This window comes from Nicotiana tomentosiformis, chromosome 9 (genome assembly GCF_000390325.3).
Source record: "Nicotiana tomentosiformis chromosome 9, ASM39032v3, whole genome shotgun sequence".
Taxonomy (NCBI): Eukaryota; Viridiplantae; Streptophyta; class Magnoliopsida; order Solanales; family Solanaceae; genus Nicotiana; species Nicotiana tomentosiformis.
Genome location: NC_090820.1, coordinates 10,631,530 through 10,658,877, shown reverse-complemented (window position 1 = coordinate 10,658,877; position 27,348 = coordinate 10,631,530). Strand labels below are relative to the sequence as shown.

Genomic DNA, 27,348 nt, shown 5'->3' with positions numbered 1-27,348 from the left:
CAAGAGTTACCCGATACATAGGAGATAGCAAGTAAAGGTGCATGCAAGCTGGCTTAGACGTTACCATTATAAAAAATATGGAAATTGACCAACAGAAATCACCAATAAGTAAATTCCATCACATTTATTTTATAATAGAAGCTAGAATCCAACAAAAACAGACTAAAATAAACCAAGTTTTAAGTACTAGCTGAATTAAGTAAATGATCTCCAACATAGTTTGACATAACAACAAAAAGGGTCTCTAGATTTTCTTTCCTATAACAATGTTTATATTATCTACTATAGATTTGGCATCCATTGATATGCCAAATAGCCCTCTTTTTGAAAAACCTGCACAGTAAAGCCCATTCTCTCCTTTCCAATGGTTTGGAAATTCATTTATCAATGTTCCATCATCAAGGAAAATGGAGCTATGATCCTGCACAAGAATATTTCACAAATTTTAGAAGAAAAATATTAAATAAAAATAGGGCTTAACTTCTATACAATGACAATGTAAGTTAAAGTCATAATTACTTCTAATAAGTGAAACTAGTAACCTGAAAAATGAGGAAAATAACTTTCTACAACACTGATAGTGTAAAGTTTCATTTATGTAAATATAAGTTAAATCTATAAAAGTATTAAGTGAATGAGAAAAATGCGACTTTTATGTGCGCGCGAACACATATATTCATGTTTGCTCTAAAGCAAAGATGTTGAATAAATTAAACTGTATTTGGAGAACTTACTCTTACACAATACATCTACTAATGTGAGATCAGTCGAATTTCTTTCCATTTAAGTAGAAGAGATCAATATATTATGTGAATTTAAATTTTTTAAAAAGTGGAACAAGCATTTATGATAAATTTAACCTCTCCATACTGAAAGTATACAAAATTTATACTACGAGATAACCTAAGATAAATGTATCATCGAGAAAAGTGAAATTAGTAACTCTAGAAAATAAGATAAGTTATTTGTTACAATATGTTCCACTTGCCTAATAGAGACTATCCTTAAAATGGAGTTAACTTATATCTACCAACTGTATAAAGACTTTTTATACTATCAATATTCAAGACTCAAACATATAGAAAAACCATAGAACAATTAAGACAAAGAACAAAACTTTTTTAACAACTGTTTTTTCTATGGGTAAATTTTAATAATTGTCTCGACAATTTATAACACGTACCTTTAGCCATTTGGTAGCTGCATTCTTATATCCAGTAGCAAAAATTATTGCATCAAATTGATGTTCTTCCCCATTGTCAAATTCTACTGTATGTTCCTTTATTTTTGATATTCCAGGAAGTACCTAAACATTCACCAAAAATGATTTCACAAAAACTAGCTTGCCAATCAAGTGTTTGCATAAAAAATTATCAAATTAAATCAATAAACTAAACGAATTTAACTTCTATATATTGACAGTAAAAGAATTTTATACTATTAAGTCACCTAAAAAATAATTACATATACCCGCTAGCTGCAATATGTTAAATTTTACTTATAGCGTAAAAATTACTTACACTGTAGTATTATTAGTTAAATCCTAAACTATAGTTAGCTAATGGTAAGCTTCATGTTTTCAAAAGGTAAATCAAGCCATCTGTTTTTTTAATAACCAAGAAATTTTCAAGGGCTAGTCAGAGGCGGAGCCTGGATTTTAACTTTATGGGTTCTGAATTTTAGAACGACGACTTTTAAGTACTAATAACTGAGTTCTAATTTATATATTTTATATAGTTAATGATTTTTTTAACACAATTATACTGTTTGAGCAAAAGTTACTGGGTTCAGTCGAAATGGTACACGGGCTTCTAGCTCCGTTGCTGGGGCTAGTGATGCACAATTCAAAACTCGTTGGATAATGGACATGTCTCTCTATCCTTCTTCACTTTAATACCCGACTTTTACCTAAAGCAGAGTTTGAACTCATGATGTTTGCCTAATCAACACATCACGAGTTGCGCGCTTATCACTAGACCAATACTCTGCGCGTGGTCAAATCATTTGCAAGCCACATGTTTTTCACATAATATTTGTACAAAATTGAATGAAAAATTAGTATTCTTACCTTAATCTCTCCAAGTTTAATCTTGTCAATTGCACCAACATCAATTACTGGAGATCTACCTTTTGATATTTTGATATAAAATGGGCCTTCTTCTGGTTGAGGTATTCCCAATTCTGCCAAATTTCCAAATCTTATCTTAGCACACTTTGCAATCAGAGTATCTACCAAAGATATTGGTAGATATTTTAGCAATAACATTCCAGTATGCACCATTTCCCTTGTTAGAACATGAATCTGCAAACACATTAGGAGAAAATAAATCCTTTAGTAAAAGGTAATTAACTAATTAACAACCATATTTAACTTGTCGAGAATATCAGGTATAGTGGATATAAAAATAAATTTAAGTTTTATGCATTGACGGTACGAATATTTTTTATACAATTAGATCAATTATAAGGTAATTATGGATAAATCTCTACGATAAACATTAATAAGTAACCAGATAAAAATGATGATGAACATGCTATATATTATAGATGTTAAATTATGTACATTATTAGTGTAAAATTTATTCTACGGTTCGGTGTATATAATTTAAATACAAAATACTTTCATTAAGAGGTTATAATATGAAACTGCTCCCCACACAACCTTGCAACATTTGAAAATTTTCAGATCTAAATTTGAATTATTAATTTTCGACCTCGAGATAAAAATGTACATCATTTTGCTTTCATTTCAATGTAATTTATAGTTGTATACAAGATACAAAGTTAAGATTCAAGTTGAATTTTTGAACTCTAGTCGGTTTTAATTATATTTAAGCATTTATTTTTGTTAATTTTAAGATACATATAACTAAAAAATAAAATACGTTTTTATCATATTTTTATTCTACTCGCAAAAATAAACTAAACCGATATCTAGTAAAAACCAAGAAAAATTCTAGAGAAACTTGAGAACAAATGATTGAAATTTCTTGAAATTTGGATAATGTTTAGAATGACAAAACGAAGATAATATACATAGTGATTCTATTGCACTCTAATGCACTTTCGTCTACAAAAAATAAAGAAAAAGCATTTAGGGCAAGTTTATTAATGCATGAATGATAAAAGACATTTCAAGAAATTGTAATGTGGGAAATGACCAAAAGAACAATATCAAAATTTGATTGGAAAAATTATCCATTTGTGTGGTGTATGTGAAATACTATAAAAATATCTATATAAATTTAATTGTGAGAGAATAGATATATATAGAAAATGCAATAATAGGTGAGAAGGTCAATGGCTTATGTCACTAATCTAATGAAGAAGGGTGAGGGGCACTCTTTTTAACCATTATGGAATATTTGGTAGCCCTTTTCTTATTTCTTCGATAATAGAGTTGACTTCTGTAGCAGCTTGTTTCGAGTATTTTCTAGGAAAATAAGAAAATACTATAATAACATATATGCATTTCATTCTCTTCGACATTCTATTTTATTGCTTTGTGTGAGGTCGCATCGAGAGGTGTTGCTTGCTATTTAAGAATTACTTCAAGGATCTCATCGGACATGTTTGATACTTCTTGGAGCTTCTTTCGAACTGTGAAGTCACCAGATGAATTGTCGAGTAAATTTCTATCATGCCCTTCCCTTTGTGCACCGACTTCTTGCGCTTAAGCAATTGCAGCAAGTAAGAGAAAAGTGCCACATCATTCCATATACCCTTTTTCTTATTTTTTGATAATATAGTTGGCATCTATAGCAAGTTATTTCGAATATTTTCTAGGAAAAGAAAATATTATAATAATATATATGAGTTTCGTTCTCTTCAATATCCTTTTTTTATTGCTTTGTGTGAGGTCGCATCGAGAGGTACTGATTGCGATTTAAGAATTGCTTCACGGGTCTCCTCGCGCATGTTTGATGCTTCTTGGAGCTTCTTTGAAGCTGTGAAATCACCAGAAGAATTGCCAAGTAAATTTATATCATACCCAGTAACTTTTGCTCAAATAGTATATTTGATGTTTAGAATTCATTAAATAGGTAGAAATATTAAATTTAGAACCCAGTCACTAACTCTTGAAGTCATTCTAAAATTCAGAACTCATAAGGTTGAAATCCTGACTCCGTCAACTAATTATTTTTTGGTAATTAAATCTTTATATTAACCACCAAAGTAAATATTTATAAAGCAGTAGGTCACCTCGACCTATTTCCTTACTGGAAAACAACTCTCTCTATATCTTCCCTACCTCATAATCTCTTTTGTACATTTCTCTCTCAAGCTAACTACTCAGTATTTATATTTTGTTAAAAAGACACGAGTATAACCCTCAGCTCTAATGTTGCACATGCATACCACTCTCCTTGCAAGAACATCATGTGTTATTGCTTTCTTCTCAAATATCCTTGTATTTCTCTCATTCCACACCGTATGTGTATATTCTGCAAATACTAGTTTGAGTATCCTAGCCAGTTGAGATCGCCCCTTTGTTTTCTTTACAATCCAGTTCTGCCATTCAGACCATGATGTTGTAAATGGTTGATGCACCTGTAACCATTTCATGATTCTGTACCATATATTTCTACTATATGCACGTTCTGCAAAGATGTGATCCCTTGTTTCTGGTGCTTGATTGCAAAAGCAACATGTATCATCCACTTGTAATCCCCAGTTCTTCAATCTGTCAGCAGTGAGCAGTCTTCCCTGTATTTGTAGCCACATTGTGAAGGTTGCTTTTGGTCGTGCTTGATTCTGATACATTAAACCTTTCTATGGGACTTTAGGCAGCTCTCCTAACAGTTGCAGGTAAACCTGCTTGATTACCGTCCTTTGATTAGCTTGGCTATTGCTGATGCCATCCAGATTACCTCTTGATCCAAATATTTTCCTTACCATCCAAGATGCCTGTTTTGGTGCTTCCATGATGACAAAGATTTGATCCTTGATGTAGTAGCTATGAATCCGTTTGATCCACAACTTATCTTTCTTGTTTGCCAATTCCCATCATGTTTTTGTGATTGCTGCCTTATTCCATAATGCCAAGTTGATCAAGTTACGTCCCCCTATTGCTCTAGGTATACACATTTTGTCCCATGCCACTAAAGCGTTTTTAGTGATTATATTCTCCCCCGACCACACATAGCTTCTGCAGTAGGCCTCTATTGCTTTAACAACTTTAGCTGGTATGACGAAGATTTGTGCCCAATAAGCTTGAATACCAAAGATTACATGCTGCACCAATTGGATTCTGCCTGCATATGAGAGCTTCTTTGCTGTCCAAGAGGATATTCTAGCCACTATTTTGTCAATGAGTGGATGCTATTGCATTACTGAGAGTTTCTTTGTGTCAAGTTGTATGCCCAGATATCTGAAAAGGAGGGATCCTTGACTATAACCTAGCTTTTGCTGTAACTCATGCTTCACTTCTAGGCTGACTCCTCCATAGTAAATAGATCTTTTGGCTAGGTTAGCTTTAAGACATGATGCTGCTGAGAAAATGTTGAATCTGTCATGTAGCAATGCTACAGATGTAGCATCTCCTCTTACAAATAGTAAGAGATCATCCGCAAAACTCAAGTGATTTAAATCCAGCCTTGAACACATGAGATGATAGTGGAATGTCTTTTCCTGCTTCAAAGTCTTCAAATTTCTGCTCAAGTACTCCATTGCTATAGAAAACAAAAAAGGGGACATTGGGTCCCATTGCCTCAGCCCTCTAGCTGCATCAAATGGTTAGTTGTTTCTCCATTGATGAGTATAGTATAGTTAACAGTTGTCACACATTCCATAATCCACTCAGTGAATTTTTTGGGAAGCCCAATCCTTCTAGCATTTGCTGTAGATACCTCCAATCTACTGTGTCATAAGCCTTTTGGATATCTACCTTGATGAGACATCTTGGTGAAATGTTCTTCCTTGAATAAGCCTTGACCAATTCATGAGCAAGCAAGACATTATCTGTAACGATCCGACTTGCCATTTTAAGAATTTACGTTTCGTTCGGTGGCTTAAGGTCTCGAGCATCTTTGAAATGTATATTATAATTTGCGAGGGTGGTCAAGTTTGATTTTCGGATGATTTAGGATTTAACTGAAAGAACAATTCTTGTTTTGGAAGCTTAAGTTAAAATAATTGACTGAATGGTGAATTATTTGTAAACAACCATGAATTGAAGTTTTGATGATTCCAATAGCTTCGTATGGTGATTTTGGACTTAGAAGCGTGTCCGAATTTTTTTTTGGAAGTCCGTAGTGAAATTTTACTTGAAATGACGAAAGTTAAATTTTTGGGAAGTATGATCGGGGAGTTGACTTTTTGATATCAGAGTCGGAATCCAGTTCTGAAATTTTTTATAGATCTGTTATGTCATTTATGACTTGTGTACAAAATTTGAGGTCAATCGGAATTGAATTATTAGGTTTCAACATCGAATGTAGAATTTAAAAATTCTTAAGTTTCTCAAGCTTGAATTGAGGTATGATTCGTGGTTTTAGCATTGTTTTATGTGATTGAGGTTTCAACTAAGTTCATATAATATTTTAGGATTTATTAGTGTATTGGGTTGAGGTCCCGAGGGCCTCAGGTGAGTTTCTGAGTGGTTTTGAATCAATTTTAACTGCAGATTTGTTTTACAGCAATGTGCGAAATTTCTGATATGCAAAGCTGATTTTGAAAGTTTATATCTCAAAATTTATAAGGAATCTGGACATTATCAAAACATGAAAGTTGTATATCTTTGATTCTAGTTTCCATAATGATAAACCATTCATCATTCAGATATTTGTACAAAAAGTTATGATTGATTGACTGAAGTTGGTACTGTAGATTTTGGCTATAACAATGTGCATCGATAGACATTTCTGCTGCACAAGGCTGACTTTGGGAGCTTATATCTTGCAATATATAAGGGGTTGGCAGATGAGCAAAACATGAAATTTGTATCCATTTGTATCTATTTTTTAAAAATTTAACCGTTTGGCAGTTGGAGTTGAGTACAAGAAGTTATGGTTGATATACTACAGACTGTCGGGGAAGAGTTTTGGAAGAGTTTGATATTTTTTCAGCATAAGCATGTAATGATCCAAATGTCCATTTTTAGTTCTTGAGATCGAAATTTGATTTCGATATTTCTGAGATTTTGAAATGAATTATAGGAGTGATCTGGAAAGTTTGGTCTAATTCCATCAAGTCGCGGTTGGATTTTTAGCGCGAAATATGAGTTAATTGTTTAACGGGCGAAACTGGTATCGATTGAGCAAACGAGCTCTAAATTGAGTTTTTGATTCAATGAGTAGGTTCATATTATTATTTGTGACTCATAGGAATAAGAATCATCGAATTCCGAGTTCGTATGATGGAGTGAAAGCCTTTTTAGTGAAAATAAAACTGCTGGTGTAACCAGTTTTGGTGCGCACCTTTAGCGACCAGATTTGACACTTTTAGCGACGAGATTGGACTTTTAGCAACCAGAATAGTATTTTTTGGGCAGAAACTTAAGGACAAAAAATTGTCATTTCCTTCATTTCGTTTTGGATTTTTGTAGCCCGGTTCGTGGGCGATTTTGAGGATTTCTTCAAGTCTTCAACTTGGATAAGTATCCTATATCCAAAAGTGATTATATTTCATAAATCCATGATTACATTCATCATTTAATTCGGATTTAAATGGAAGAAATTAAGATTTTTGCAAAATCTTTCAAAAACGGAAATTTTAGATTTTGAGGCCGAGTTGTTATCGGAATTTGATAAAATTGGTATGGGTGGACTCGTAATTGAATGGGTTATCGGATTTTGTAAGTTTCATCGGATTCCGAGACATCGGTCCCACAAGTGATTTTTGAGTTAAATTTCGGATTTTGTTGAAAAATTAGTATTTTCATATGAAATTACTTTTTATAATTAGTATTGACTGAATTGAATTAATTTGGATAGATTTGAGCTGTCCGGAGGTCAATTCAAGCAAGAAGATAATTTTGAAATATCAGCCTAACTTAAAAAAAAGTAAGTATCTTGCCTAATCTTGAGTGGGGGAATTACCCCTTAGGCATCGAGTCTTATGTGCCATTTGTGAAGTGTAAAAAGCCGTGTACGCGAGGTGACGAGTACCTACTCGGGCTTATATATGAAAATTTTATTGGGTTAAAGTCTTAGGTATTATTATGTAGTAAATTAGATAATTGTTGGCATTTATTAAATCATCTATTTGCCATGCCTCAATCCTTGTTTGTTGAATTTATTTTTATATGACAATTTGATATGATTGTTACTTGAATATTTATGTAAATTCTATGAGTTTGGTGATTTGATATTTCCTGAAAATAATTATATTACGAATTTTCCATCTGCAAATAATTAATGAAATAAGTTTAAACCGAGGCATTATATAATTATCAAAAAATTGGATTAATGAAGGTGTTGCCCTATACTGAGTATTTTCCATCTCTGTTGTTATTTTGAGGTGTTATACACATTGTGTGGAGCCTTGGGGCTATTTGTTGTGAAATTAATTGATTTTGTTATATCTTTGGAATTAGTTGTGGCCATTGAGAAAATTGTGATATGAATTGATTTTGTTATATCGCCGTGATAATATTCCGTATAAATTATTGTGTTATTTGAGTTATTATTTTGAGAATATAAGGGTGGTATTTCACTTTTGATATTATGTGGGTATAAGGGTGGCATTTCACTATTATTATGTGTGTTGGGATATTATTTGGGGGGAGCGATAAGGGTTGCTATAGGAGAGATAAGGGTGGCTATAGGAGCGATAATGGTGGCTATTGATATTGTCAGGGCGGAGGGATAAGGGAGACTATTATAGGAGTGATAAAGGTGGCTATAAGAGAGATAAACGTGGCTATTATCGGGGATGATATGTGATGATGTGGAGTTATTGTGTTGGTAATTTTTATGTGATGATGTGGGGTTATTGCGTTGGTAGTTTTTATATGATGTTGTGATTTTCCTTGTGTTTATTTTTATATCTTGTGCAACTTGTCTTGTTGTTTCGGTAAACTTGTTAGTAGTCTGATCTATGTTGAAATTGAGAGCATGTGGCTATTGCTACGCGGATTATGTTATATGGGATCGGGTTGCACGCTGCAATATGTATGATTAATGTTATATGAGACCGGGTTGCACGCCACAACAGATATGAAATGTGGGCGCGAGGTGCAGGGAAAAATAATGATGATATTGACACGTGAATTGTCCGTGCAGTTGTAATATGAAATGTGGGCACGAGGTGCCGTGGTTAAATGATGATGATATTTGGCACGCGAGTTGTCCGTGCGATTTTGATAGAGAAATTGGCATGAAGTGTCTGAAAATATGAAAGTGGGCTGAGACCTGTATTTTATGTTTTTGAAATGCTGTGTCATAGGGTGACTTTTATTCGAAAAAGATTTATTTGAAAGAATTTTAATTGAAAGATATTTATTTGAAGGAATTCTAATTGAAAGAGATTTGAAAGAGATTTATTTGAAAGTATTATATCCTGAAGATTTCTATTTGAAAAACATATAGACGAAAGATTTATATTGGAAGGACTTGATTAATTGGTTGTACTTATATTCATTATTTATTGCGCAATATTTATGGTGTTCTTGTCGCCCTGCTGTGTATATCATTGGTTGATTATTGTTGCCATCATTGTTATTTGTTTCCTATTATTTTTGTATACTATATTGCACAGGTTATTAGACTAGTGAGTGTCTCGACTGTACCTCGTCACTACTCTACTGAGGTTAGTCTTGATACTTACTGGGTACCGACCGTGGTGTACTCATACTACACTTCTGCACATTTTTGTGCAGAGCCAGGTATTGGAGCTATCAGACTTGGACAAAGTTAAAGTGTGATCGCAAGGATTCAAGGTAGAGCTGTTTGGTCGTCGTAGTCCCTTAAAGTCTTTTTATTTTATTGTACTGTTAATTATTAATCAAACAGTATTAAGTATTCAATCCTTGAGATCATTTCATGTATTTAGTTAGAGTTCGTGACTCAGTATTACCAGTCTTGGGAGGTTGTTATATTTGTAATTATTTCCGTTGTTTGTTTATATATAAAAATATGGCTTAAATTGTTATAAAATCGGCTTACCTAGTCTTAGAGACTAAGTGTCATCACGACGCATGTGGAGGGATTTTGGGTCGTGACAAGTTGGTATTAGAGCTCTAGGTTCATAGGTTTTACGAGTCACGAACGAGTTTAGTAGAGTCTTGCGGATCGGTACAGAGATGCCTGTATTTATCTTCGAGAGGCTACAGAGCTAGTAGGAAAATTTTCACTTCTTTCATTCCTTATCGTGTGACATTTATTTAGCTTGAGGCATATATCTTATGTTCTTTTGCATCCACTCGTATATGAAATTGCGTACTTGATATCAACTATGCGCTAACGGTTCGTGATACTACAGAGGGGTTATAAGGGAGCTAGGGTTGCTCAACCATTGTAACCGCGTGTCGTCCAGATCGAGGATGCAGAAGTATTGAGAGATCATTCAGTTGTGCACATGGGGGTACAACAAGTGACATCTAGTTGATAAGTACGATCTTAAGAAGGTTTAATTAGTTGCCTAATCATCACAATCGTGGTAGGGTCACGAGGTGGATGTAGATCTGAAGATAGTTGGTGGTATTAGAGACTATGTGATTCGTATGGGATTTCTATTTAGCGAAGGGTACAAACTAGCAATCAAGCCACTAGAGGAAGTGAGTTTAACTGTCACGAGGATGACATGCGCTAAATAAATAGCTTGAGGTGCCTTATGACCAATGTCGTACGAGCGATGGAGGTTCGTATTGTGGATCATCAGAATGTGTCCTATGGCTTCGCGCCAAGTGAGAGGAGTCAACTATTAACGATTAGATTGCGAGGTCATGTGTTATATCAATTTTGGCCTGAGATGTATTTAGGTGGTATTGAAAGGTTCTCCTAAACTTGTATATGATTAAGAGTTGAGATTTGTATGGGATAATGTTGGGACTTGCAGTATTCCCGCGTCCTTAATAATTCTACATTTCAGTATCAGCGGGGTCATGAAAACAATTTCAGATTACTCTGGGTGTTCCAGTAAGTTCTTTTAATGCACCACCGGCACGGGGTTCCTATAATGGTTATTCCAGTTATCCGACACAGACTTAATATGAACAGCCGAACCCGTAGATGGGTTGTTATCAGTGTGGTACATCATGAGAGATTGTCCCAGACTTGGGTGAGGCGGATTTCATCAGAATACTCAGGCTACAGGCTTTATTCTAGTTAATACTCCACGTGCACAACCGGTTAGGGGTAGAGGACAGACGGGTAGAGGGCGCCCTAGAGGGAGAGGCTCGACCCGTTGATATAATTGATATGGTATGGCTCAGGCTTCTACACTACATGGTGTCGTTACATGTATGATCCTGATTTGTTATAAAGAAATATTTTCCTTAGTTTGATTCGGTTATGAGTATCGAGGTGAGTCCTCCTATTATGCTCCACTTATGGGTGAGTTTCATAATTCCAAAACCTATTTATGTGTTTATCCCTATTGGGAGATTTGATGGTGTTAGCCCATGTCTATCATTTTATTTTGTACACTACTGAGAGCTATGAGTCCAAAAGTGACTTTCTATTACTCACTATATTGGATTTTGATGTGATTTCAGAATAATTGAGTTCAATTTTATGAATTACATGCCCTATTGGTATTGGGGTTCATTATGTGTTGTGAAAATTATTTACAGAATTGATTAAAAAGAAGAAAGAAAGGAAATGAAAAAATTACAGCTGGCACAATGTGCAAAATACTTGTGATTCAGAGTTGAAGATGAGATCCTCACATTTTTATATGATGTAAAATATTTAAACTGGGCTACAATCCGCGGTGGAAGTTATATAAGGACGAAGTCCTTATGGTGAAAAATTTATGAGTTTAAATTCTCCCTTTGTGAAATTAAATTTGAACTATAGTATTAATGGGGAGTCATGCCTATTAGGCTTATTTGATAATTTTTTTATATGTTTACGTGCATATTTAGCCATATTTGTGCTGTAAATATTGCATTTTAGCCTATAAGGTAAGTGCCCGGGTGATGTTAAATGCGACTCGTTGATTCGGATAAATAATTATGAGGTCTTCATGCCTCGCGTGTTGCTGTCAGTGTTGCAAAATTTTGGAATGATATTTTAGTTGATATGAGATTAATTAAGGATGTTGGAATTAATTATAAACAACTACTATGACCAGAGGTGTGGTTATGGGCATACATTGATGTGTGCGTAGGCACGAGTTGCTATAGTTGGTTGAAACTAATACTGTGTGTTGATATGATAATAGGGCCTTTTGAAATTAATTGGAGTGTAAGAAGTTGGCTTTAAAGTTTATAAATGAGGATAAAAGAAATAATCTCAATTGTGATGGTGTTGTTGGACCCAAGCTAAATTGCCGCGAGTATGTGTGTAATAATACATTCAGAAATTTAATGTCCTCAGAATAATTCTTGGCACGTTCGAGGACGAACGTATGTTTTAAGAGGGGAGGATGTAGCGATCCGACTTGTCGTTTTAAGAATTTACGTTCCGTTCGATGGCTTAAGGTCTCAAGCATATTTGAAATGTGTATTATGACTTGCGTGGGTGGTCAAGTTTGATTTTCGGATGATTCCGAATTTAATTGAAAGAACAATTCTTGTTTTGGAAGCTTAAGTTGAAATAATTAATCGGATGGTGAATTATGTGTTAAAGACCCCGAAATAAAATTTTGATGATTCTAATAGCTCCGTATGGTGATTTTGGACTTAGGAGCTTATCCGAAAAATATTTTGGAAGTCCGTATTGAAATATTGCTTGAAATGGCGAAAGTCGAATTTTTGGAAAGTTTGACCGGTGAGTTGACTTTTTGATATCGGAGTCGGAATCTAATTCTGAAATTTTTTATAGATATGTTATGTCATTTATGACTTGTGTGCAAAATTTGAGGTCAATCGGATTTGCATTGATAGGTTTCGGTATCGAATGTAGAAGTTGAAAATTCTTAAGTTCCTTAAGCTTGAATTGGGGTATGATTCATGGTTTTAGCATTGTTTTATATGATTTGAGGTTTTAACTAAGTTCGTATGATATTTTAGGACTTGTTGGTGTATTGGGTTGAGGTCCCGAGAGCCTCGGGTGAGTTTCGGAGTGGTTTCAGATCAATTTTAACTGCTGATTTATTTTACAACAATGTGCGAAATTTCTAATTCCCAAAGCTGAATTTGGAAGCTTATATCTCGAAATCTATAAGGAATCTGGAAATTATCAAAACATGAAAGTTGTAGCCCTTTGATTCTAGTTTTCAGAATAATAAATAATTAATTATTCGAACATTTATACAAAAAGTTATGATCGATTGACTGAAGTTGGTACTGTAGATTTTGGCTATAGCAGTGTGCATCGCCAAACATTTATGCTGCACATGGCTGACTTTAGGAGTTTATATCTTGCAATCTATAAGGAGTTGGGCAATGAGAAAAACATAAAAGTTGTAGCCATTTGTATCTAGTTTGCAGAAATTTAAACCGTTTGGCAGTTGGAGTTGAGTACAAGAAGTTATAGTTGATACACTACAGACTGTCGGGGAAGAGTTTTGGAAGAGTTTGATGTTTTTTCAGCATAAGCATGTAATGATCCAAAGGTCCATTTTTAGTTTTAGAGATCAAAATTTGATTTTGAGACTTCCGAAATTTTGAAATGAATTATAGGAGTGATCTGAAAAGTTTGGTCTAATTCCATCAAATCGCGGTTGGGTGTTTAGCGCGAAACATGAGTTAATTGTTTAATGAGCGAAATTGGTATCACATTGAGAAAATGATCTCTAAATTGAGTTTCGATTGAACGAATAGGTTGTTTTATTATTTGTGACTCATAGGAATAAGAATCATCGAATTCCGAGTTCGTATGATGGAGTTAGAGCCTTTTTAGTGAAAATAAAACTGCTGGTGTAAACAGTTCTGGTGCACACCTTTAGTGATCAGAGTTGACACTTTTAGCGACGGGATTTGACTTTTACCAACCAGAATAGTGTTTTTTGGGCAGAAACTTAAGGACAATAAATTGTCATTTCCTTCATTTCGTTTTGGATTTTTGGAGCACGGTTCTTCGACGATTTTGAGGATTTCTTCAAGACTTCAACTTGGGTAAGTGTCATATATACAAAAGTGATTATATTTCATAAATCCATGGTTATATTCATCATTTAATTCGGATTTAAATGGAAGAAATTAAGATTTTTGCAAAATCTTTCAAAAACGAAAATTTTAGATTTGGAGGTCGAGTTGTTATCGGATTTTGATAAAATTGGTATGAGTGGACTCGTAATTGAATAGGTTGTCAGATTTTGTGAGTTTTATCAGATTTCGAGACGTGGGCCCCATGAGTAATTTTTGAGTTAAATTTCGGATTTTGTTGGAAAATTAGTATTTTCATATTAAATTAATTTCTATAATTAGTATTGACTGAATTGAATTAATTTGGATAGATTTGAGCTGTCCGGAGGTCAATTCAAGAAAGAAGATAATTTTGGAATATCAGCCTAACTTAAAAAAAAAGTAAGTATCTTGCCTAATCTTGAGTGGGGGAATTACCCCTAAGGCATCGAGTCTTATGTGCCATTTGTGAAGTGTAAAAAGCCGTGTACGCGAGGTGACGAGTACGTACTCGGACTTATATGTACAAATTTTATTGGGTTAAAGTCTTAAAAATTATTGTGTAGTAAATTGGATAATTGTTGGCATTTATTAAATCATCTATTTGTCATGCCTCAATCCTTGTTTGTTGAATTTGGTTTTATATGACAATTTGATGTGATTGTTACTTGAATATTTATGTAAATTCCATGAGTTTGGTGATTTGATATTTCCTGAAAATAATTATATTATGCATTTTTCATCTACAAATAATTAACGAAATAAGTTTAAACCGAGGCGTTATATAATTATCAAGAATTTGGATTAATGAAGGTGTTGCCCTATACTGAGTATTTTCCATCTCTATTGTTATTTTGAGGTGTTATACACATTGTGTGGAACCTTGGGCTATTTGTTGTGAGATTAATTGATTTTGTTATATTTTTGGAATTAGTTGTGGCAATTTGGCAAATTGTGATATGAATTGATTTTATTATATTGCCGTGATAATATTCCGTATAAATTATTGTATTATTTGAGTTAATATTTTGAGGATATAAGGGTGGTATTTCACTGTTGATATTATGTGGGTATAAGGGTGGCATTTCACTATTGTTATGTGTGTTGGGATATTATTTGAGAGGAGCGATAAGGGTTGCTATAGGAGAGATAAGGGTGGCTATAGGAGCGATAAAGTTGGCTATTGATATTGTCAGGGCGGAGGGAGAAGGGAAGCTATTATAGGAGTGATAAGGGTGGCTATAGGAGAGATAATGGTGGCTATTGTCAGGGATGATATGTGATGATGTGGAGTTATTATGTTGGTAATTTTTATGTGATGATGTGGGGTTATTGCGTTGGTAGTTTTCATGTGATGTTGTGATTTTTCTTGTGTTTAGTTTTATATCTTATGAGACTTGTCTTATTATTTCGGTAAACTTAATAATAGTCTGATCTATGTTGAAATTGAGCGCCCGTAGCTATTATTAGGCGAATTATGTTATATGGGATCGGGTTGCATGCCGCAACACGTATGATTAATGTTATATGGGACCGGGTTGCACGGCGCAACAGATATAAAATTTGGGCACGAGGTGCAAGGGAAAATAATAATGATATTGGCACGTGAATTGTCCGTGCAGTTGTGATATGAAATGTGGGCACGAGGTGTCGTGGTTAAATGATGATGATATTTGGCACGTGAGTTGTCCGTGCGGTTTTGATAGAGAAATTTTCATGAGGTGCCATGGAAATATGAAAGTGGGCTGAGACCCGTATTTTATGATTTTGAAATGCTATGTCACAGGGTGGCTTTTATTCGAAAGAGATTTATTTGAAAGAATTTTATTTGAAAGATGTTTATTTGAAGGAATTATATTTGAAAGAGATTTATTTGGAAGAGATTTATTTGAAAGTATTATATAATCTGAAGATTTCTATTTGAAAAACATATAGGCGAAAGATTTATATCGGAAGGACTTGATTAATTGGTTGTACTTGTATTCATTATTTATTGCGCAATATTTATGGTGTTCTTGTCGCCCTGTTGTGTATGTCACTGGTTGATTATTGTTGCCATCATTATTATTTGTGTCATATTATTTTTGTATACTATATTGCACGGGTTATTAGACTAGTGAGTGTCTCGAATGTACCTCATCACTACTCCAGTGAGGTTAGTCTTGATACTTCTGGGTACCGACTACACTTCTGCATATTTTTGTGCAGAGCCAGGTATTGGAGCTATCAGACTCGGACATAGTTAAAGTGTGATCGCAATGATTCAAGATAGAGTTCTTTGGTCGTCACAGTCCCTTGAAGTTTTTTTATTTTATTGTACTATTAATTATTAATCAAACAGTATTGAGTATTCGATCCTTGATATCATTTCATGTATTCAGTTAGAGTTCGTGACTCAGTATTACCAGTCTTGGGAGGTTGTTATATTTGTAATTATTTCCGTTGTTGGTTTATATATTAAAAAAAAGGCTTGAATTGTTATAAAATCGGCTTACCTAGTCTTAGAGACTAAGTTCCATCACGACACCTGTGGAGGAATTTTGGATCGTGGCATTATCAGCCACCTTTCTACCTGGGATGAATCCTGCTTGTGTATCTTAGATTATTGAAGCAATGACTTTCTGAATTCTGTTGGCCAATACCTTGGCAATGAGTTTATATATTACTGTACAACAAGCTATTGGTCTGTATTCTTTGATGTTTGAAGGGTTAGGAACTTTAGGAAGTGTTGTGATGGCTGTGCAGTTGATTGCTCTGTATAACTTCCCTGTTTGAAAGAATTCCTTAACTGCTTGACAAATTTCTGAGTTTAGAAGGGGCCAAGCTATTTTGAAGAATAAGGAATTATATCCATCTACCCCTTATGCTTTATCATCTCCAATAGCACACAGTCCTTCATATATTTCTTGGTCTGTAACTTCAGCACAGAGACTGCTCTGTTGCATATGATTGAGTACTGGTCTATTTTTCATTACCTGTTTGTTTACTACAGGTAATTGGGTTGTAGCAGATCCAATCAGGGATTTATAAAAGGTAATGATCTTTTCTTGGATCTGGTGATGGTCTGTTAGTCTATCTCCAAAAGCATTGACAAGTTCTATGATGACTTTTCTTTGTCTTCTTTCCTTCATAATTGCTGAAAAATACTTGGAGTTTGCATCTCCTAGTCTTATCTATTTTGCTCGAGCTTTCTGTTGAATGATGCTTTCTTCTATTAATGACCATTTTTCCAGAGTCTCTAAAAGTTGTTTCTCCTCAGCAACTAGTTTATCTGAGTAGCAGGTAAACATTTGATCTTGTATCCCCTGCAACTTGTTCCTTGTTTGTTCCAATCTTTCTTTGATACCTCTAAACTCTGTGTTATTTAATTGCTTCAGTACTGGCCTTAGAGCCTTCAGCTTGTGCCAAACATTCTTCATAGGATTTGAATTATGATGTTTCTTTCCATACTTCTTCTACCAATGCCATGAAGTTTGGATGGTCAACCCATACATTGAAGAATCTAAATGGAATCTTACCACTTGGTTCTGCACTCCTCATTATTATTACCATTGGAGCATGATCCGATATGAATGGGAGTCTGCATTCTACTTCCATGTGCCCATATGTTTGCATCCCGTCATCATTTCCTATAGCTCTATCAATTTTGCTATAGCTCTATCAAATCTATGTTTTGAGAAAACAGGATTAAAGAAACACCCGGTAAAAATCAAGAGATTTTATGAGAAATTAAAATTATCGAAATAAGTTGTGGCTTGTAAATAGGAAAGATGATGAGACGATAAGGAAAAGATATTCACCATATTAGACATTCTTTTATTTATTTACTTATTTGCTATGCTAGAAAAGCTGTTAAAAAATCTTACTAAAACCACTTTATTAAGCAATTTTGTTATTATTTCCCCCTAGAAATTATTCCTATACAGTCTGGTTTTCCTTCCTCTATTCCTTAGGAAGGAAAAAGAAATCAAAAAATTTCCAACCAAAAAATTAGAAGTGAAACATCAATTAAATCAACAAATCCATAGTTAAGAGTGTGACTGGGTAGTTAATGGAGTTGGATAAAAATCATAGACAACTAATGTTCAAATTAGAGAGCCGAGTGTCTATCGGAAATAACCCCTCTATCTCCACAAAGATAGAGGTAATGTTTGCGTACACACTACCTTTCTCAGATCCACTTGTGGGATTACACTGAGTTTTTTGTTATTATTGTTGTAGAGGACTGGGGTTCAGGGGCGGATGTAGCGTGTTCTCAACGGGATCAATTGAATCCATAACTTTCGACATTGAGTAAAAAATTATATATAAAATTTCATTAAAATTGCAAAAATAGTAGATATGAACCCATAACTTTAAAAATATAATGGGTTCAATGCTAAAACCTTAGGCGTTGAATCTATAGAATTTAAATCCTGGATTCACCTCTGCTAATGTTCAAATCTCCGCAGAAGCAACGTTAAGTTATATTCTTCCTATATGTCGCATGGTGGGCAAAGTTACGATACATGTGCTGGTGAGAAGTAAACCAGGTAGAATAATTTAGGTGCGGGCAAATTGACCCGAACAGTACCGTTATCGTAAAAATAAAAAAAATTGACAAACACAAACCTACATGCATGCAAAAAAGAAAGAGTCAATTCAAGGGTAAAGAGGTGTACCGGGTTTCTAACAACAATTGAAGCGCAACTCCTATAATTAGAAAGATCAAAAGCAATCTCCATTCCAGAATTTCCAGAACCAACAACCAAAACTTCTTTTCCTTCATATTTTTGACCTGATTTATATTCACTTGAATGAATAATTTCTCCTTTGAATTTTTCAAGCCCTAGCACTTTTGGGATATAACCTTCATTGTTTTCACCACTAGCCAAAACCAAGAAATCACAACCATAAAATTCCATTTCTCCAGTAGCCACATTTCTTACTTTGATATTCCATTTTTTCTCTTCTTTTTCATAAAATGCCATCTCCACACAACATTGGAATTTTGGGTTGATATTAAAATTCTCAACGTATTCATCTAAGTATTGAATAAACTCATTTTTTGACAAGTATTTTGGTGCTGAATTTGCATGTGGCTTCAAAGGCAATGAACAAAAATCTTTAGATAAATGTAAGTGAAGTCTATCATAAGTCCTTTTTTTCCATAAATAGCCACAACAATCTTCTTTTTCTAACACAACATTTTTAATGGCCAATTTGTTCAAACAAGCTGAAACAGCTAAACCAGCAGGACCAGCTCCTACTATAACCACTTCCACTTCTTCCTTTGCAAAAGTAGCCATTAAAATTTTCAGACAAAGAGAGAATTTTTTTGAGAAACTAAGACAATGGTGTATGTATGGACCGCACAAAGTAGAATTTTTGAGAATTCTTTTTGCTGGTTTTATGCCACAAAAACAACCGTTACATGCAAGAAAATGATATATAGTACTAGATTAGAAGTAAGACTTGGAATTTTGTCATCTAGTTTGTTTTACATGGAGACAATTAGCTTGGTTTCTTCCTCTTTGTTCCTGATCTTTAATTTAATTACTCCATCTGTTTCATTTTATGTGACGACAATTAGATACATATATTTCTCTGGTTATAAGCAGGAGCCACGTAAGCTCAAAGGTGGTCAGTTGAACCTTTCGCCGAAGAATTATACCATGTTATAAGTCAAATATATACATATTAATCTTGAATACCATTCAGGGGCGGAGCTAGAAGCTCAGATACGGGTTCGGCTGAACCCAATAGTTTTTGCTTAAACAGTGTATTTGTGTTAAAAAAATTCATTGAATATATACAAATATTAGATTTAGAATCCAATTATTAGCATTTGAAGTCGTCGTTCTGAAATCCAAAACCCATAAAATTGAAATCATGGCTTTGCCTCTGATACCATTAGCAAAATACTTGGCTTCGCCACTAGCTATAAATGTTTGTCATTAAAGCTAAATAAAAGGTTCAAAATTAAAAGCTTTTCAATATAAAAATACTATATTCTTATTTAAGCGAACTAAAGGAAAATAATATCACATACAACGGAACAAAGTATATATATGTAATAGTTGACGTTATTAATTAGTAGTCAGCCTGGGGTAGGGCGATGTGTTTTTTTGTTTGCTTTCATAAATTTTATTTGGAGTGTAAAATAGTAAAAGAAATTTTACTTTCCGAATTTGTCTTAATCTTATACAGAAGCCATTATAACAAAATCTGAGTTTGATTTTCTCAAATCTTTGCTAGATGTAAAAGCATTTAATTGAAGATTAGCTTTGACTTAAACTAAAACGTACTGAAATCTGCAGATTAGATCCATTGAAGTTATCAACTTTATTGATTGCATAAACTCAAAGTGTCATTTTTTGTCTTTTTATTTGTTTAGAACAAAGCTGCCTTACAAATGGTGCGGGTTTAGGCCGATCCTATATGTATGTATATATCTAGTGAAAATAATCTCATACGCTCAATAGAAGAAAATGACTTGCAAATTTATGTTTTTTTTTTTACTAATCTTCTATCAAAAAGTCATATAACTAAAATAATATTTATAATGAACTACAAAGCTACAGAAAATGACTTGCAAATTTATGTTTTTTTTTTTACTAATCTTCTGTCAAAAAGTCATATAACTAAAATAATATTTACAATGAACTACAAACAACAACAACAACCCAGTATAATCCCACTAGTGGGGTCACAACCTCTTGGTTGAAAATAGAGTATGCTCACCACTAGAGCAACCCACTCTTGTCTACAATGAACTACGAAGCTACACCTATATAGTGACAACGAATGATGACAGCTCATAGTCCCTATAAATGTCTAGTAGTAGTATATAGCTATGTTACTCGAACTCTTCAAAAATGTTGTTGAGTGCGTGTCGGATCCTCCAAATTTAGTGCATTTTTGAAGGATCCGACACGGGTGCGGCATCACTTTTGGAGAGTTCGAGCAACATAGGTATATAGTAGGGACCAAAATAAACATGTGTAAATGTCTAGTATTATATACAATTATAACACAAGAAGCATACAGATATAAACAGTATCTTTCCACTTAAAGCAAGCAAATGTCACTGTAGCGAGGAGAAGGAAAGAAAAAGTATGGATTTGTTGAAAGAGCTACTCTGAGTGGGTCGTGTCCCTTCTAATATGCACCCCTCTATTTCCTCTGCTACCAACAAAATATGAAATGTGATAAGCTAGTGTAGATAAATCTTGCTCGATGCACATGGAAATAACATTCATACATCATAGTGAACATTGATGAACAATCTGATACTACATATAATATATATTCAAGTGAAGAAGAAGCTTGTTCAACCTTTGTCACGACAAACTTAACTTCAAGCTACCAACAAAATGTGTTATGCAATTAGCTAACTTAGGTAACTCTTGCTCAATGCACATGGAAATAACATTCATACATCATAATGAACATTGATAAACAGGGAAAATCCATGCTTTATCATTTGGATCCGCACTGTCAACAAGGGGTAGATTAGTCGTTCTGAACATCTGCATTACCTCCTGAAAGCTCAATAGTACATAACAATTAACAAAGCACCTCACAAATAAAAAGCAGTGTAGATTTAACAGCAAATTGCACCTCATGCAGGACTATCCACACATGGTCTCCATTAACATCATTTTCATTAGAAACAGCAGGCCTTGTTAAAGCTAAAAAACTGCTCCATTTTGCTACCGACTATATTCAAGACATGTCAAAAGTTGCTCCCATTCTTCACTTCAGCAATGAACACAAACAAATATACTGGTGTTAAACAAACAAATATACTGGTGTTAACTTATCTAATGTCTTGATGGACCAATGTTGCGCGGACTCTCCAAAATGCTGCGTCACCCGTGTCGGATCCTCCAAAAATACACTATTTTTGGAGGATCCGACACGCATCCGGAGACATCTTTGGAGAGTCCGAGCAACATAGGATGGAACAGGGTGCAACTTCAAGGGGTATACATAGTTTACTATAAGTACCAAATGGATACAAGTTAAACAATAAATCACAAAGCAATACTCATGTTGATCCAACATATTATGTTGCAAGAAAAATGGATAGGTAGTTCATAGTTGATTTAAAGTTGGAGATTTATGTAGAAACCATGCCCCTCTTTAGCTCCGATAAATCTAACTTGCAAAGAATTTCCACATACAGACCATTTGGCTTCTTTCCCTTTTATCCTTAATAAAAGGGCACCTTGGTGCACTAAGCTCCCGCTATGTGCGGGGTCCGGGGAAGGATCGGACCACAAGAGTCTATTGTACCAGCCTTATCCTGCATTTCTGCAAGAGGCTATTTCCACGCTCGAACCCGTGACCTCCTAGTCACATGGCAACAACTTTACTAGTTACGCCAAGGATCCTCTTATATCCTTATTATCGTTCAACTAACGCACAAGAAGTTACCTAGGCCTGTGCTGAATTTCTCCCTTGCTTCCTCAATTTAATGGCTCACAAAGGACACATATCAACAAATTGAACCGCAATATAAGTTAATGCATGTCTATCGAATCTTGACATTGTTTCTTACACGGATTAGCTATTTTTCCTTGTGTAAGCTTGGCTACATTGACCTAAGTTCAAATTTTCAGAGTGTGATAGTAGATAGTTGATATCATAACAAGTACTAGGAGTTAACACTTGAAATGCTTAGACAAGGGTTTACATCTCTCACTTAGTGAAACATAACAGTTGCACCTAATTATTCTAATATTGTGAAAGATAGAAAAGAATATACAAGAATTCACTAACAAAAGGTCAAATACATATGTTGCCCCTTGAACTTATCCCATTTTTTCATTTAGACATTTGAACTAAGCGTTGTTTCAATCAGACACCTGAACCCAAGCTAAAGTGTACCTATTAGACACCCATGACTAATCTTTCATAAAAACAAAGTGCGTGACTTTCAGATGCAGTGACATGAATAAACAAGCAAATCACTCTTCAACACGTGGAAAATTGAAAAAGAATAAAAGAAAAGTAAAACCTCTCTTACCACCCATCTTCGTCTTCTCTTGCCCCTCCCCCACCCCTCCTCCGCCGGCTCCAACAATGCCTCCTCCAAATCCCCACACCTCCACAAACCATTTTATTTGTCAAAAAAGTCTTTACAAATTTTATTACTCGGAATCTTTCGTCCACGTTAGCGCAAGCACTACTGCATAAGAGGGCATTTGAGCATGTAAAAAGCTGTAGCATTTTTTAGACATGACCTTTCTGTTTCATACCACAACAAACACGGCATTTGAGCCTCCAATTAAGCACCATCTCGAAGTAATTCCCCGACTAAGACATTCTAGAAGTCAGAAACTTCTTCTATTTGATCAAGGTTGGCTTTTATTACTGTAAATGATTTTTGGTCATCATTAGACAAGAGTGGGTTGCTCTAGTGGTGAGCACCCTCCACTTCCAACCAAGAGGTTGTGAGTTCGAGTCACCCCAAGAACAAGGTGGGGAGTTCTTGGAGGGAGGGAGCCGAGGGTCTATCGGAAACAACCTCTCTACCTCAGGTAGGGGTAAGGTCTGCGTACACACTACCCTCTCCAGACCCCACTAGTGAGATTATACTGGGTTGTTGTTGTTGTTGGTTTTTGGTCATCATTCTCATCTAATTTCTTTCATTCTCTTCCTCGCCGGAGTTCTCCTCCAGCGTCACTGCCCACATTTATAATACCAAATATGCAGGATTATCAGTAGAAGAACAAAGACCAATTTGAGAACTTTATGTTACGTGCATGATCATCCAACAAAGTTTTACAATGATCTATTTTAAAAATTGCCATGATTTAGACCTGTGGAGTTCGATCTTCCTTGTTTTGTATGACTTTTCTGGTAGAAAGGTAGATGGTGTTGCGTGGTGGCAGTGTTGGTGGCTGGCTGGTGGCAGGGAGAGATGTGAGGAAGAAGAAGGAGAAAAAAATCATTTCTTTTTAAACAAAAACCATGACTCACGTGCTCAAATATGGTGTCTTACACATGATGTGCCATGTCAGCAATAAGTGTCTAATAATACACTTTAACTTAGGTTCAAGCGTTCAATAGGAACAAAGTTTAGTTTAGGTGTCTAAATGAAAAAATCGGACAAGTTCGAGGGGCCGCGTATGTATTTGGCCTTAACAAAAGAAAGTCAAATTTAAGATACCCTACACATGATAAAATAATTTACTATTGTAGGAACAATTGTTGTTTGAAAGAACAAAGATGACAAGAGTTTGTATTTCTATTCGCTTTAGAATAGACAGGGCACTTTAAACAAAGCTCATCTCCATAATCTTTTTCCTACATTCCTCGGTCCTTTGGTATGCCCACCCTACTCTCATGATCACAGAAGCTAAATTCAATGGGCCCTCCTCAGTATGAAGAAGGGTGGGTTCCAGAGAGTATTGCACCAAACAAAGCTTCGGTTACTAAAATGCTTTATCCTTCAATATACCATTGCTTAATCGCAATGTCACTGACAAACTGAAACACCATTCAACCTTTGATTGACCATATAAGTAAAACAATGAGAAGATAGTCCTAAAGAAATTACATGGTTAGCTATTAGTAGCACGGAAAACAAATTAGCTATTAATAGCAAGGAAAGTACCAAAACTAGAGACTATGTCAGACCTTAAACATTGTTCCATAATCCCTGTGTTTCCTCCTTTTCCCCTATTAAGTTTTCACCTAAAGAAGATTATTGAATAATTCCTGTGTTTCTTCCTTTTCCCTTATTAAGTTTTCACCTAAAGAAGGTTACTGAAGAAAACCCCTCGATCAAACAACAATCCCGGCAAGGGCAACGCGTAGGCGTTATTGGCGCATTCACGTGTCATTATTTCCATGTCCCTGGTGCTCTTTGTTCTTACTCTGTCTAGAGGCATAACATCCCCCTTAAAATACTGATCAAGACGAGAAACAATGTTGAGTGCCATTTAGTTAGAAGATGAAGAATACCAAGTAGTTAAACCAAATAACTGTTCTAGCTGGAATTGTTGTTTAGCAAACCCGAAAAAGGACCGAACGAGTTCTTCCACCAAATATGGTTCAAAGATATTTGTAATATGCAATGTCTTGTACTAAATTTGACAAAGAAAATAGAATTTAACAGCATATTGAGGAAAATGTAAAGAGAACTCTTACTAGTTATCAATTACACGATTGTCTTCATCTGAGCTTTTTCAACCTTCGTTGTTGTTGCATCCTTGTTTGTTTTGTAAAAACGGGCCAAACTAGGCTTTCTATGTAGATATCTGCCTCATAAATGACACCACGATTGGTAACCTCTCGATATCTGATTGAGCTATCCTTTGGATTGTATATCATGAAAGTTGATCCAAACCAAAACGAAATTTCACCTTTATTTGACATACAAAAGGGAGGACAAAATGCATACTCCACTGGATCATCAGGCCAATTGACGGTAAACATCTTTGTCCAAGATTCTTCAACCCCGTATTCCTTCATAACCCACATTTCGGCACGAGTTTTTGGAATATTACAAAACAAAGAAAGATCACTTCCCAACACTCCCATACATAACCAAATATCAAAATCTCCTTTTCCAAAGCAGGGTTGCTTCATTTTTCCCCATTTCTCATCAGCCAAATCAATATAAAAGATGCCGGAACGAGTAAGAGCAGTCCAATGAAGCTTTCCATTCAAAAAAGCACCCCACATACTGGGTAGCTCCCCACTCCAACGTTCACGAATATTTCTCCAAGAATTACTTTTTAGGCTATATATTCTGACCCCAACGTGATCCAAACCGTTATAACTCAAACGATCGGAAATAACAACTACCTTATAATCATCATGAAGCTCATCATATCCAAAACCATACATAATATAATAACCACCTCTAGGATCAGGCAATTTCTTGAACTTCCTAATTGATGGATTCCAGAGAAGGAAATACTTTCGCTCAATAACAAGACAAACTAACCCATTAACAGAACCCACAATACGAACATATCCCCAGGGTTTTTTCATAGGATAACCTAAGTCAAATGCCTCAGTAACAGAATCATAAAGTAAAGAACTAAGGGAACAATTCTTAAGCTTGAAATCAGGTGGACATGATTTCAAGATAACACTATGTTGAGTATATTCCTTACTATTAGCAGCTATATTGAGATGGGTGTAAGCAAATTCAGGGCTAGAGATTAAACAAAGCCAAGATTTTGATACACACCTGAATCGTAGGAGAGATTTCACTGGTAGCCTTGAGAGTATTTCAGTAATGAGTTCGACAGGGATTTCAAAGCTCGATTCTTCCATTGAAATGGAAGAAACTTGAGCTTCAGATTCCATTTTGGGTTCCAACAAATTTCAGCTGTTTGAGAAAGACTTACAAGGTTTAAGTACAAGACTTACAGCTGTTTGATGTTTTTTGTTTAAGTACCAGAAAAAGACTTTTTACATGCTTTTTCTGTTGTCTGTGTTCTGAATCTTTTACACACACACTTTTGCATTTACTTAAATGAACTATTAACGACGTCGTTTAGGATTGTTGCTTAATATGTAAAACTTTACACAATGTTAGTGTACTTAATAAATTAATTAACACAAGATATATGACTTTCATACTCGCATTTATCACTTATCCACAGTTAATATTTAGCTACTAGAGTTAAATTATTTGGTTAAATATAACATTGAGTGCTAATAAACTTTTATTGTTATAACCTATGTAAAAATTATTGCTCGGATTGTGTTTGGTACGAAGGAAAATGCTTTCTTTGAAAAATATTTTCTTACTTATTTTTTCGGTGTTTGGTTAGATAGCAAAAAATATTTTTGAAAAATATATAATTCAGGCAAATAATATATAAGACGAAATAGGTAAAGGTGGTGGATGGTGGTAGGTCGGGGTCTAAGGGCTGGAGTGGCGATGACGATGTTAGGGGATGGAGGGGGAGGGGGAAGGGGGTTGGGCGTGGATGTGGGGGTTTGTAGTGGTAGGGAATACAGTGAGGAAGATTGAGAAATAATTTTGGAAAATGCTTTTCCTCCTTTTGGTAGGCTTTTGGAAAAATATTTTTCAAAATATTTAAGTCAACCAAATACGAAAAATTGGAATCACCGTTACATCAACTTAAGTCCTTCCCAACAAATTTATTTTCAATACATGAGGAGTTATTATTCCAATGATAAAAAAAAAATTCGAAAATAAG

At 34.8% G+C, this 27,348-nt stretch overlaps 2 protein-coding genes across 5 annotated transcripts; both read right to left on the bottom strand.

Moving 5' to 3' along the window:
* Positions 1–115: 115 nt before the first annotated feature.
* LOC104109312 (probable indole-3-pyruvate monooxygenase YUCCA10) lies at positions 116–19,461 on the bottom strand. Its single transcript, XM_009618571.4, has 4 exons — positions 18,835–19,461; positions 2,069–2,302; positions 1,184–1,306; positions 116–421 (listed from the first exon to the last, which is right to left on the bottom strand). Exons 1-4 carry the CDS (start codon positions 19,459–19,461, stop codon positions 245–247), a joined length of 1,161 nt encoding a protein of 386 aa, XP_009616866.3. The 3' UTR covers positions 116–244.
* Positions 19,462–21,201: 1,740 nt separating this feature from the next.
* Positions 21,202–26,602, bottom strand: LOC104109313 (F-box/kelch-repeat protein At3g23880-like). Of its 4 annotated transcripts, none has more exons than XM_009618573.4 (2): positions 25,316–26,602; positions 21,202–21,337 (listed from the first exon to the last, which is right to left on the bottom strand). In XM_009618573.4, exon 1 carries the CDS (start codon positions 26,483–26,485, stop codon positions 25,340–25,342), a length of 1,146 nt encoding a protein of 381 aa, XP_009616868.1. In that variant the 5' UTR covers positions 26,486–26,602; the 3' UTR covers positions 21,202–21,337; positions 25,316–25,339. The 4 variants fall into 4 exon arrangements, with proteins under 4 accessions (XP_009616868.1, XP_033515358.1, XP_009616870.1 ...); XM_033659467.2 differs by lacking the exon at positions 21,202–21,337 and adding an exon at positions 21,375–21,913; XM_009618575.4 differs by lacking the exon at positions 21,202–21,337 and adding an exon at positions 21,375–21,908.
* Positions 26,603–27,348: the final 746 nt, after the last annotated feature.

What these genes read in the sequence shown, in the direction of transcription:
- LOC104109312 (XM_009618571.4), bottom strand. Translation starts at nt 19,461, where the DNA reads ATGGCTACTTTTGCAAAGGAAGAAGTGGAAGTGGTTATAGTAGGAGCT. An exon ending in CAATTGTTGTTAGAAACCCG is followed by an intron (nt 2,303 to 18,834) that starts GTACACCTCTTT and finishes ATGTGTTTGCAG; the next exon opens with ATTCATGTTCTAACAAGGGA. An exon ending in TTAAACTTGGAGAGATTAAG is followed by an intron (nt 1,307 to 2,068) that starts GTAAGAATACTA and finishes GTGAATGTTTAG; the next exon opens with GTACTTCCTGGAATATCAAA.
- LOC104109313 (XM_009618573.4), bottom strand. Translation starts at nt 26,485, where the DNA reads ATGGAATCTGAAGCTCAAGTTTCTTCCATTTCAATGGAAGAATCGAGC.